The sequence below is a fragment of the Rattus norvegicus genome, chromosome 3 (genome assembly GCF_036323735.1).
Source record: "Rattus norvegicus strain BN/NHsdMcwi chromosome 3, GRCr8, whole genome shotgun sequence".
Classification (NCBI taxonomy): domain Eukaryota; kingdom Metazoa; phylum Chordata; class Mammalia; order Rodentia; family Muridae; genus Rattus; species Rattus norvegicus.
In genome coordinates this window covers 111,651,575-111,664,962 of record NC_086021.1, presented here as the reverse complement: position 1 = coordinate 111,664,962, position 13,388 = coordinate 111,651,575, and the positions used below count along the sequence as shown (strand labels likewise).

Here is a 13,388-nt window from a genome sequence, read left to right as displayed (position 1 = left end):
TTTATCATTTTTGTGCTCTGATTGCTACATAGTAATATCCCATTGTGGCTTGTAATATGTACCTAAGGTTTGTTCATGCCTTCCCATGACTTGATAACTCATTTCTTTTGAGCATTAAATAATATTCTATTGTTTGGCCAGCCTGGCCTACATAGTGAGTTCCAGGACAGCCAGGGCAATGTAGGGAGACCTGGTTTCAAAAGAAAAAAAATTGTGTTGTCTGAGTACACCAGTTTACTTACCTGTATTCATTACTTTCCTCTCTGTTGAAACAAAATCCCAGTAAAAGCAACTTAAGGAAGGAAATGTTTATTTGGGCTCCCAGTTGGAGGATACAGTCAGCCCATCATGGTGGAGAGCACATGAGGTAGTTGGTCACATCTAGTCTGAAGTCAGAACACACAGAAAGATGAATGTCGCTGCTCTGCTCACATCCCCCATTCAGCTTGGGCCTCTGGGGTAGTTTATAACTTTTAGGATAGGCGTTCCCTCCTCAGTTAGGCCTGGCTAGAAACTTACTCACGAACATGCCTAGGTGATTCTGTGTCTTGCCATGTTAGCCATGGAATTACCGAATCGCTTCCTTGATTAAGGATGAAGGCATCAGTTTTGAAACCTCAAAGCCGGGCTGGAGAGATGGCTCAGCGGTTAAGAGCACCCGACTGCTCTTCCAGAGGTCACGAGTTCAATTCCCAGCAACCACATGGTGGCTCACAACCATCTGTAAAGAGTTCTGATGCCCTCTTCTGGTGTATCTGAAGACAGCTACAGTGTACTTATATATAATAAATAAATAAATCTTTAAAAAAAAAAAAAAAAAAAAAAAAGAAACCTCAAAGCCCAAGCCTAGTAACACACTTCCTCCAACAAGGCCATACCTACTCCAACAATGCTCTATCTTCTAATCCCTCTCAAGTAGTGCCATTCTCCGGTGACTAAGCATTCAAATACATGAGCCTACGGAGCCATTCTTATCAGTCCCCCACAAACACTTTTATACATTTATTTTAACTCGATTTTGTTTCATGTACAACCTGGAGCCAATGGAAGATTTGGCAACTGCTTAGACTTGGGGTAGGCCACCTACAAAAGACATACAGTTAAACTAGACAATTAGAATTAAACCTCAAGCAATAGCATAAGCCATGCTTCTCCAGAAGCAGGAGCCCAAGAGAAGGATCTGGGTGTAAGTAGTTTACATGAAAAGGAACAAGAGTAAGCAGGGGAAAAGATAGGGAAGAAAGGTCAGTTGGAGTATACATAATGAAGTCACTGATGTAACCAACACAGTTCCCCTAACCACGGAGAAGGTGGCAAAGTGCCTTCCATAAGAGTCCACCTGGATCCAAGGGCCTGGCACATTTATTTATTGATCACCCTTTATCAGTGATAGAGGGTCTCTCCTAATAGAGAAGCATAGGGACTCCTTAGGAGCTCTGGGATTTTGGGGTAGGAGTCTCTGAGCATAAAGTAAGGGGTCTGTTACAAAAAGCACTGACCTACATTCTCTCTGGTTTCTGGTTTGTTTGTTTTTTAGAATACATGCACACACACACACACACACACACACACACACACACACACACACACGCATATAGAAGAGACCAGGTGTGTTGGGGTGCACTATCTGAAGGTTGTCATCATTAATTCTGCACCTGCTGAGAGCTGAGTACTGGGCAGATTGTGGTATTGTTATGCTTATGGTTCATTACCTACTTCAGTAATATGCACCTCCCTCACTCTCTGGTTGGCTTAATTTAAGATTTAACAGCCAATAGCTAAGCAGGAAAGGGAAGGTGGGACTTCTGACTTGAGAGGGGGTCTCTGAGAGAAGAATCAGAGGTGGGAAGGTTCACCAGCGGGACATGGAGGAGCTTGGACACATCTGGAAGAGAGAAGTAAGTGAGGTTGACAAGAATATTAGGGTTAGGGCTGGAGAGATGGTTCAGTGGTTAAAAGAACTGACTGTTTTTCCAGAGGTCCTGAGTTCAAATCCAAGCAACCACATGGTGGCTCACAACCATCTGTAATGAGGTCTATGCCTTCTTCTGGTGTGTCTAAAGACAGCTACAGTGTTCTTAAATAATTAATAAATCTTAAAAAAAGAATATTTGGGTTTATGAAGTTAGATGAGCAAGCTGGGAGGTCGCCTAAGCTATAATAAAATTAGGAAGTCTGGCAGGTCCAAGGAACCCTGCCTTCCTCAATTGTTCTCCACTTTTCTTTTTAAAGATTGATTTATTATATAATAGTGTTCTGCTTACATGTGTCCCTGCATGCCAGAAGAGGGCACCAGATCTCATAGATGGTTGTGAGCCACCATGTGGCTTCTAGGGAATTGAACTCAGGACCTCTGGAAGAGCAGTCAAGTGCTCTTAACTGCTGAGCCATCTCTCCGGCCCAGACAAGGATGGACAGAATATTCTAGGCAGTTAAAACTTACAGACGGGGCTGGAGGGACCACTCAGGAAGAGCACTTGTCTCTTGCAGCAGACCCAGGTTTGGTTACCAGCACAGATGTGGCTGCTCATCGTCATCCTTAACTCCAGCACCAGGCAATCTAATGCCGCATTCTGATTTCTGCAGACACTGGGCATGCATGTGGTGTACGTACATGTATATGGGCAACCCAGAAAACAAATACCTAAAAAATAAAAAAAGTTATAGCCATAGAACCAGGCAAAAGTCACACTTTTCTTTGTAATGTGTAGGGTTCAAACACACTGGACCTACTTTACTGGCGAATCCATAAACTAAAATAAGAATCTATGAGTTCACACTGACATAAATAGGCTAAGTGGGCTGGAGAGATGGCTCAGTGGTTAAGAGCGCTGGCTGCTCTTCCAGAGGTCCTGAGTTCAATCCCCAGGACTCACTTGGTGGTTCCCAGCCATCTGTAACTGCACTTCCAAGGGATCTGATGCTCATCTGGTCTCCACAGGCACTGGACATAGGTGTGGTGCACAGGCAAAAAATGTACGTAAAATAATAAAAAATTTAAATAAATAGGATAAAGACTTAGTTCCTCCTTATAGAAGAATAGTCACTAATGACTGTATGGCCATACAATGATGGAATTAAGACAATTACTCTGTAACTCTGTTAGTTGTTTTTCTATTGTTGTGACCAAGACAGCCTATAGAAGAAAGAGCTTATTTGAGTTTATGGCTCTAGTTTAAAAATCTATGATGGCAAAGTAGGGGGAGCAGGTGCCAAGAACTAGAAACTGAGAGCAGAAGTTGAGGGCTCACATCTTGACCAACAACAAGAAAGAGAATACGCTGAGAATGGCTCAAGGTTCTGAAATCTCAAAACCAGTCCCCAGTGACATATTTCTTCTAGGGAGGCCATACCTCCCAAACCTATACAAACAGTGCCACCAATTCAGGACCAAGTATTCAAAAGCCTAAGCCTAGGTGACAGAGGGACATTCTCGTTCAGATCAACACAGTAACCATAGTATTAATTGCTCAAGGTAAATATCATCAGTGGATGCTGTAGTGAGTTGATTGATGACTCTCAGACAGGTGAGTACTAATGCACTCCATGTATTGATCCTCAAGATGTGTGAATTTGACCTTCTCTGGCATAAGGATCTTTGCAGATGTGATTATAAGTCTTGGGGTGGGCTCATCCTGAGTTAATCAGCTGTGTCCACACCCAGTGGCAATTCTCATAAATAAGGAAAGCAGGCAGACATACAGAGGAGAAGGCAAAATGAAGACAGAGATGGAATAACGTGGCCACAAGTCACAGAGTGCCACTGAAAACAAGAAACGACAAAGATTCTCCCTTAGAGCTCCCTGAGACAGTATGGCCTAAGAAACAACACATTTCTGTTATGTTAAGCCCCCGGATTGTGTTCATTTGTTTAAGTCACCGTAGGGAACAAGTACACACGCTAAAATGTGAGATTTGTGGGTCCTAAAGCACCCATGAAATACTGAACTACCACAGAAAACAGTACATAAAGGGTGCAGTTCAGTGGCCCAGCACTTACACCTGTGTCTTAGGGCGTTCAGGAGGACTAAGAATGTAAATCTATGCAACCCCTCCCTAAGGGATCACACTCGTCCTGATTAGCTACTTCTCTGTAGGAAGTTGCTGATTAAAACTGTCCCTAAGAAGATTTTGAGTCTCTGCTGTCTTTAGAGAAACTCCACTTTGCAAAGGAGGTTTCCAGAGAAGCAGGCTTCAAGAGTTGCCTTTCCTGCCTCCATTGCTGACTCCCTGGAATCGTAGCAAGCAACTGAGTCTTCAAAGAAGACTGAGAAGGTCAAGCTTCAGAGACAGAAAATGACAGTAGGGCTTCATTCTGATGCGAGCTGATTTTTGATAGAGAGTTAGGGTCTTTCTATAGTTCATAGGCTGGCTTCTAACTCTTCTTTAAAGAGATCCTCCTGCCTTGGTCTCTCATCAGAGACCACAAGTGTGTGTGTGTGTGTGTGTGTGTGTGTGTGTGTGTGTGTGTGTGTGTATCACCTTGTCTGGCTCATTTCCATTGTTTTGATTCCCAACAACGGCCTAAGAGACTGAAACTAGAGTTGCCTTAGCAAAGCCAGAGTTGATGGTGCTCCTCAAAACAAGAAAGAAAACAGAACACTCAACCCCTTCCTTCACCATAATCAACCCATTCCTCTCAAACACATTTGTTAAATGTGGCCTCTGAATCTTTTCAATACAATGGTCGGTCTGATTATAAAATAGGAAATGTGTGGATTTATAGATGTCATTTCTAATCAGTCAACTCTAAATTCTGCTTTTCATCCCACCCCCCATCCCTGCATAACTCAGCCATTTTGGTCTTGGCCTGGGTCAAGGTCAGCCACTCCTCTCCTGCTCTCCCTCCCTCCTTTCCTCTCCTGGTCTGGGTAGTCTACAGGGCATGCTCAGCCTGGATTCTTTCCTCTGCTTGCTTTTTCCCTTAATATCTACAATAACAGGCTGGAGAGATGGCTCAGCGGTTAAGAGCACCCAACTGCTCTTCCAGAGGTCATGAGTTCAATTCCCAGCAACCACATGGTGGCTCACAACCATCTGTAAAGAGATCTGATGCCCTCTTCTGGTGTATCTGAAGACAGCTACAGTGTACTTATATATAATAAATGAATAAATCTTTAAAAAAAATATCTACAATAACAATCTCCATACTTTAGAAGTCATGCCCCCGGGGCTGGGGATTTAGCTCAGTGGTAGAGCGCTTACCTAGGAAGCGCAAGGCCCTGGGTTTGGTCCCCAGCTCCGAAAAAAAGAACCAAAAAAAAAAAAAAAAAAAAGTCATGCCCCCTTCCTTTTATTTTTTTTTTTTAAAGATTTACTTATTATATATAAGTACACTGTAGCTGTCTTCAGACACACCAGAAGAGGGCATCTGATCCCATTACAGATGGTTGTGAGTTACCATGCAGTTGCTGGGAATTGAACTCAGGACCTCTGGAAGAGCAGTCGGTGCTCTCAATCACTGGGCTATTTCTCCATCTCCAAGTCTTTTTTTTTTTTTTTTTTTTTTTAAGATTTAGTTATTTTATTTATATGAGTATACTGTACCTGTTCTCAGACACCAGAAGAGGGCATCAGATCTCATTACGGATGGTTATGGGCCACCATGTGGTTGCTGGGAATTGGACCTCTGGAAGAGCAGTTAGTGCTTCTAACTGCTGAGCCTTCTCTCCAGTCCCTCCCCTTCCTTTTATTTCATGTTTTCATTCAGAGATATAATGCACAGTAAATTCCAGGCCAGCCTAGAAACACAGTGGGAAACCTTTTGTTACCACCACCACCACCACCACCACCACCACCACCACCACCACCACCCACAACTGGATATCTTATTTAAAAACAAGAACAACAACACTCATTCTAAACTTTTGGTCCCAGAACAGGCTTGAAATAGCTTGGTTAGCCTTGACTTGAAACAGACATGGAAAGTTTGCAGTGGTGGGACATCCTTAAGATCATTCATGTATTCAGAGTGAGTTTAAAAGTCAATGGCACATGGCTTTACAACTTTAAAATATTTGCTTACTTGTATCAGAGTTCCACATTATGCTCTAAAAACATATATAATTATATTATTTAGTAACTATATTTATAAAAATCTAACAACTGAGAAAATACTTGAATCGTTTTTGGGTTAAACAAAATTTTATTCAGCAGGTAAAGGAACATATATGGTAATAAGAGTATTATTTCAAAATACTAAAATTTTTCCTTAATATCTTTTCTCTGATTTATGTGGCATAAACAAACTGCATGTTGGTGTCCAGACTATAAAGGTTTTATCGGCACTTTGTTTGGGTTTTGTCTGTAAACTCATCCTCCAATACCAGTTGTGGTATCTTGCGAACTAAGTTCCATAAAACATTTACAGTTTATCACTCCGTTTCCCTCACTCTCCACAGAGACAAAAATTTAGTGCTCACAAAAGTACTTATAAGTATAAATAAATTATCTAGTTTTGAAAACTTGTTTTATTTAGACTCTAGATCACCTGCTGGAAGTAAATGTAGAGGGAAGAGGGTATTTGCCGTACTTCTCAGCTGGATCTGAGATTTGGCAAATTCCTTCCTCAAGGAAAACCACTTTCCAAAGATATCCTTGGTAAATGCTTACTGGGATTAACATAAAACTGGAAAGGTCTCTTGCGTCCACACCTTCGAATTCATTTGTAAATAACCACTACTTTCTTTTCTTCCCCACTGGGAGACCAGGCAGCAAGAGTCACAGGTGCAGCAGGGTTTTCACTAAAGGCAGCATAGAAACAAAAGGATGTAGGCGCCAGGAGGAAAACATAGTCTCACAGAACAAAATCAGTCTCGGAGGGGATAGCAGATCTAATGCCAGGTATACAGAAGTTTAGATAGTCTCCAGAGATGGTGTGTCAGCTTTATTAGGTCTTCCGTTACGCCTGTCTGATTGGCTTAAACCTTTGTGTTAGTCTTTATCTTGAGGATAGATCTCTTTGCTAAGCACGTGATAGGTGTTAAGACCGTATTGATTTTTTTTTTAAAGGAGATAGTCATTAAATCTAAACTTCACGGTTAGTTTTAACTTTCAATTTATGGCTCACGAACCAAACGATTCCTATGATCCCTGAATTTCATTACTTATAAGGAGTTCGGATAGGCACCATCTCAAAATCATTAAATTACTCACACCACACAGCTTAGAAATCAGATAAGGCAATGTTTGGATAGAGTCCTGCAGAGATTAAACATCTTGAGCAGAAAGCCCCAACACAGAGTGCATAGTGAATTCAGATGTATTGTAATTAAAGTCATCCAGATGGTAGTTGGACTAATCAATGATGAGGCGGTATTTATCTTGGGATAGAAGATTCTGAACTCCAGAGTGAGAAAATCCCCAAGGTGGGGGGTGGGGACAGTTAATAAGCGCCCCTGGGAAAGGCCCATTCAGCGAGGCTGGAAAATTCGTTTGAATTTGAATCAATTTGAATAGAAATCTCCCCTAGGAAGCAGGAACCAGATCCTCTAAGCCCAGCAAACTTTGGGCAGGAAGCAAACTTTGTAACACAGCAGTCCCTTGTCTGTGGTTTGGGGCGCAGAGAAAGAAATCACAAGCTGGGAATCGAATGTTTGAGTCTCTTCAAAGGACCCTGAAGGGGAGAGTAACGAACTCCAGGCACAGTGCTGGCAAGCCTTCCCCTGCCCGCACCCACGCGGGTGCTCGGGCGCGTAGGCCCTCTCGTCACCGCTAGGGCGTCCACCGAGCAGCCCTCGTCCGGGCCGGCCCCCGAATATGCAGCCCAGAGCGCGGGGCGCCGAGGGGGCGGGGCGATGAGCGGGCGGAGGGCGCGGGAGATGCATCCTGGGAAATCCAACAACATGGGGATCCTGGGCTGCCGGCGCTGTGGCCGCCGCGAGTCCCGGCCGCAGGCGCTACCGCTATCCTGAAGTCCGAGCGGAGGCCCGCCCGCCGCTGCCCGGTTCCCCCGCCCAGGCGCCCCCGCCCCCTAGCCGCGCCATGTGAGGGGCCGCTCCCACCGCCGCCTCTTCCTCCCCGCGCCTCCCGCCCGCCCCCGCCGCCTCAGCCCCCGCCATGGACGCGCACTACGCGCCCGCGGGCTTCGCGGAGTCTCCGGCGCCCCCTTCCAGCGCAGCCACGCAGCCCGCTGCCCCCGCCTGGGCCTACGAAGCCCGGGTCCCGGCCGCCGCCTCCAGCCCCAGCTGCAGCGGCAGCAGTCCCAGCCTTAAGGCCAGGTAGAGAGGGTGGGCGCGGGGTCTCACTGGGCCAGGAAAGGCCGCGGATGCGCCGGGGCCTGTGCCGCCCCTCTCGGGGCCCAGGCTGGGTGGGGAGCCTTCGAGGCGCCCTTCTTCGCTCTTGGGAGAGGCGTTGGACAACTCCTGGCCGGTGATCCGGGGTGGGAGGGGGCGCATGGTGCAGGATTCACGCCTGGGGCGGGTCGGGGCGCGCGGCAGAAGGGAAGGTTGGGCGGGATGGAGGGGTGCAGTCACCTCTCGGTGCTGGACTGCCACATGGTAAAGTTTAAGCTCCGCGCTGACCTCGGTATCTGGGGAACCTGGACTGACTCCGGGGGGAGGCCTAAAGGGGCGCCGCGGAGCCCTGGGCAGTGACATTCCATTGTATTGGAATCTGGGTGGCCGACAATGTGGTGTTGGGGGCCTCCGCAGTGTGAAGGTGAGGGCGGTGGCAGGGGAGGAGGAGCGGGGCCGTCTCGCTGACACTAGGGGATCTGAGATGACTGGGTTGCAAGGGAACCCCCAGGGCGGGACACGAATGCAAAGCAGGGTCTGGGTGACATATGTTTGCAGTGATGGCTGTATTCCACGCGTTCAAAGTTGCTTTTGGGTTTCCTCTCCTGCTAACAACGGCAGGAAGTCTTGGCTCTTAGTGCCTCGGGGTGACTGAGTGTTGGGAAGCATTGAGGGCTGGTGGTCAAAGAAGGCTCTAAAGGTCGAAGATCCAAAGCATGCTGCTCCATCTCCACTTCGTTGTATAGTAACCGGGCTTCAGGAGTTCATCTTTGCTCCAGCATGGGCAATAGACCCCAAAATGTGGACTCCTGTTAGATATTTAAGCTCTTAAATGTGTAGCAGTACCACACTTTGAAACGGTCCCATTCGAATGATAACTGGAAGGCGTGGTCTGGTTTGGAGGCTTTGGGAGCGGGTTATTTTTAAAGCCGCCTCCCCTGAACAATACTCGATCTAGTAGGTATAGCTTCTGACCCAAGAACAGGGAAATCCTGGCTTGTTAATGACTTCATCCTCACCTCCCAACAGGAAGTCTCGTACCTATATGATTTCACCAGGTTTCTAAAGGATTTTAACGACACAAGTGAACTTTTTATTTCACTTCACACATTATTCTAATTACCTTTGTTTTTATGAAAGTGCTGCTTTCATGATATAGAATAGATGCATAAAGAATTAACTAGTCTTTGTCTTAGATTGTACCTCGGAATTATTATGAAAGAAAGAAAAATAATAATGCTTCAACAAAAGAGTAATTATAAACCTTAGAAGAATCTTAGCCCTTTTGTTTAAAAGAGCCCGGATTTTAAAAGAGAAAGTGATTGTTTTTCCAGTTTCGAGCTAACCCGAGACGCTAAAGTCTTTCAGAAATAGCTATAGTTTTGTGTTACTGTAAATAAACCATTTTGAAGATTTTTTAGGAAGCATCTTAGGCCCATCCTTGGTTATTTTTGGTGGTAGTTTAACTATCATTGTACAGAGAACAGTTGCTTATCTATGGTAGTTTACAAGTTAACTTTCTCTCCAGTGAACAGCAATGATGGGTAATGTGTAGCATTTTTTATATCTCAAGTAATTTTTTTTTTATTTTTGGTGAATAACACTGAAATACTGCCTAGTTATTGTCTGTTATTTCTTTGAGCAGAGTGCCTCTGAGGCAAAACAAACGCTGACTGGCCATATTTTCCAAATGTTATCAGGGTAACAGAATAACTACCCAAGCATGTTTGAAAGGTTTTTGTTATTGTTTTGGGGTGTTACTGGTACTTGCAAACACACACACACACACACACACACACACACACACACACACACACACACACACGCTTTAAAACATTTTGGAGGGGTGTGGTCAGCCAAATTATAACGTAGAAAATGCAGGCTTCCCCCTCCCCCATAAAACCTGCTTTGTTAACATGTTGTGTTAGGATTAGGCCATCTGTACAGGGCTGCTCACACTTCCTAACTGTACTTTACTTTTCTTCAAACCAGTTATGTCAAAAGTACTATAGCTGGAATGTGCCTTCAGAGTCCTTAAAAATCAGGCATTTGAAAAGTTTAATCGTATTTTTACACTTAAAAAAGCTTATTTCATGTATCAATTGAATGTTTTGTTTCCCTTTTGTGGCAGTTTTTTCTGAAGGCAGAAACGTTTTTTCTGAACGCTAGCTGTGATGATGTAATACAGATATTTATCCATAAAGAATTAGCGTAGTCTGCCACCTTGTTTCCTGTAACTTACTCAGAAACCGACAGATGGTCATGGCATTCACTTGTTACTGACATGGAATCTAACGTTCTACTTATGCTTTGCTTACTCCTCAACAGGAGGTGCCTGGGAAATTATGAGTTTGAAACAACGTTTTCTTTGGTACAGCAGTCAGTTCAATTATTGGTTTCTTTGGTTGGTTTTGGTTGGTTTTTTTTTTTTTTTTCCTAGACAAGGTTGTCCTGGAACTTACCATGTAGACCAGGCTGACCTCAAACTCACTGAACTGCCTACCTCTGGCTCCCAAGTGTTGGGATTAAAGGTGTACGCCATATTTGATTATTGTAACACTTGGAAAATGATGAGGAAACTCTGTTTGGTTTTTTTGTTTGTTTTTTGTTTTGTTTTGTAGTTTTATTTTGTTTTAAAAAGATGCGTGGGGAGGATTTTGGACTCTGCGTGTTTCTAACCTAGCACTTGGTGGTTACTTATGTAGTTTTGGGCTAGGAACTGGTCTTGTACATTTCTACTTGTTTGTGCCCCTCGGTTTTAGAAAACAAATGAGCATCTGCTTTGCTTATTATCACGCCCTTTAGGCGCTTGTTCGAGGGGTTGTGTGCTTTTGTGTTTTCAATATGGAGTCTATAGAAGAGAATACATTGAAGGGATTAAGAAAAAGGCTAAGGTGCTCTTAAAATAGGGAGCTTTATAAATCATGTAAGTGAAAGATAATTGGAGCTTGTATCAGTACAGAATGGAAACAAAGAGAAATGAAGGAATATTTAACAGTCACAGTGCTAGACAGGCATGGAAACTTGCACCTGTAATCCCAGTATAGAAGAGGATTGCTTCCAGTTCAAAGCCAGCCTCTTCTTCCAATGTCTCAGCCCTATAAAAGGCATTAAGGCTTGGTGACTATGCACAGAACTCAGGTTTCTGGACCGAGCAACTAGGTGGCAGGAGGTGTGAACAAAGATGAATCTGTAAGGAGAAATAGAGGTGAGATGGGTATAAAAACATGAGCTCATCATTAAATGACCTTTACTACTGAAGTAAAAGGTCAGAGAGATAGTGGAATATGTGACTAAGTTCTCAAAGGAGGTTTGAACTGAAAACAAATAAGGTCATCTCCTTTGAGATGGCATTTAAAAACACATCAATCCCAAGCTTTGAGTAAACATGAGGGATTAGTTAGAAGAGGAATTAAAAACTAGTCAAGAACAAGGAAAAGCTGTGGGCCAGAGATGATGAAGGAGAACCAGGAAAGTGCAGTGCAGTTGAAAGAAGAATGTTCAGTCTACAACGAAAAGGACATTGAAATAGGATAGTGCATTGTTTCTAGGCCAACTCAGGAAAGCTTAACTGTCACATGGTGAATGCCATTAGACTTTTACCATACAGCAGTATTATGGCTAAACATAAAGGTTCTAGACTCACAGTGCCCAAGTTTAAATCTTAGTCTCATGACCTAGAAGCTTTGTGGCTGCAGATGCTTTCTTAATAGTCTGTGCCTTAGTTTATCACCCATAAAAGAAACTTAGAATATGTACTACAGGGCTGAAGATATCCCTCGGTAGTTAAGAGCAAGGGGACTCAAGCTTGACTCAGTTCCTATCACCCACTTGGAGGCTCACACACCTGTAATTCCAGTTCCAGGAGATTGGATGCTCTCTTCCGGGGAGCACCATGCATACACATGATGCACATATACTCATGCAGGTAAAACATGACACTGATAAAACTATTTTACAAAACCCTATTGCATAGGATTTTTGTAAACATTTTTGATTTTTCACAAAAACAGTAGCTAGTAAAAATTAGCTCGTGAAATAAATGATAGCTACAGCAACAATACTGTTTCCATGAGTTAATACTTTTTCAACTCTTAATACAGAAGTTTGGTTGAAATAGCCTTTTGCTCATTTGGGATTGTCTTTACATATATATTGTGGTCTTATAAGATCTTTTCCAAAACTTGAAGGATGCTCTAGCTTTAAGACTTTAATCCCAGCCATCAGGAGGCAGAGGCAGGTGGCTCTCTTGAGTTTGAGGCCAGCCTGGTCTATAGAGCAAGTTTCAGGACAGCCAGGGTTACACAGAGAAACTTTAAGACTCATTCAGAGGCTGGGGATATAGTTCAGTGAGAGTAGATTGCTTGCCTAGCATGCTGTAGGCCTGGGGTTTAATATCCAGCATCACATAAAAACCAGGGATGGTGGCACTGACTTTGTGTGGGTTAAGATAGACTCTCACTATATAGTCTGGCTAACCTGGAAACTGCTGCATAACCAACTGGCCTTGCACTCAGAGATTCACCTACCTCTGCCTCCCAGTTTCTGGGATTAAAGGCATGTGTCACTTTTATTTTTCTAAAGGTATATTTACTTTTAATGTATGTGATATTTTGCCTGCATGTATGCCGTGCACCATATGTATGTACTGTTTGTGGAGGCCAAAGAGGGCATTCCTCACAACTGGAGTTGTAGTTGCCATATGGGTTCTTCGAACTGAACCTGAGTCATCTAGAAAAGCAGCCTGTGCTCTAAATACTAAATTTTTCCAGCCCCACCACCATTGTTTTTTAAGTGACAGAAATTATTCATAAGTATGTCAGTATTCAACTAGAGTTTTTTGTGTGGATGTATATTATAACAATGTTTGTATTCATGCCATTGTGCATGCACATGTTTATACATGGAGGCCAGAGGTAAATGGCCTCTTCCTCTATCACCTTCTGCCTTAGTGTTTTGAGACACAGTCTGTCACTGAACCTGGAGCTCATAGTTCAACTATTTGGCCGACCAGTATACAATGCTGAGGTAACAGATGCATTCCACCATACTTGACTTTATGTGGGTGCTGGGAATCCAGTTTCTCATAGTTGCATATAAAGTACTTTATCAACTGAGCCATCTCCTAGCCCCCAACCTGTTTGAACTATGCAT

At 43.7% G+C, this 13,388-nt stretch overlaps 1 protein-coding gene across 2 annotated transcripts in view; it reads left to right on the top strand.

Annotated features, from left to right (window-relative positions):
* The first annotated feature begins 6,137 nt into the window (after positions 1-6,137).
* Positions 6,138-13,388, top strand: part of Qser1 (glutamine and serine rich 1) — a 66,449-nt gene continuing 59,198 nt past the window's right edge. The window contains exon 1 of one of the 2 annotated variants that reach the window (XM_039104929.2): positions 6,138-8,219. In XM_039104929.2, coding sequence (XP_038960857.1) covers positions 8,059-8,219 — 161 coding nt within the window. In that variant the 5' untranslated portion in view covers positions 6,138-8,058. The remainder of the gene's footprint in view (positions 8,220-13,388) is intronic. The other variant, NM_001139493.1, reaches the window with a different exon arrangement.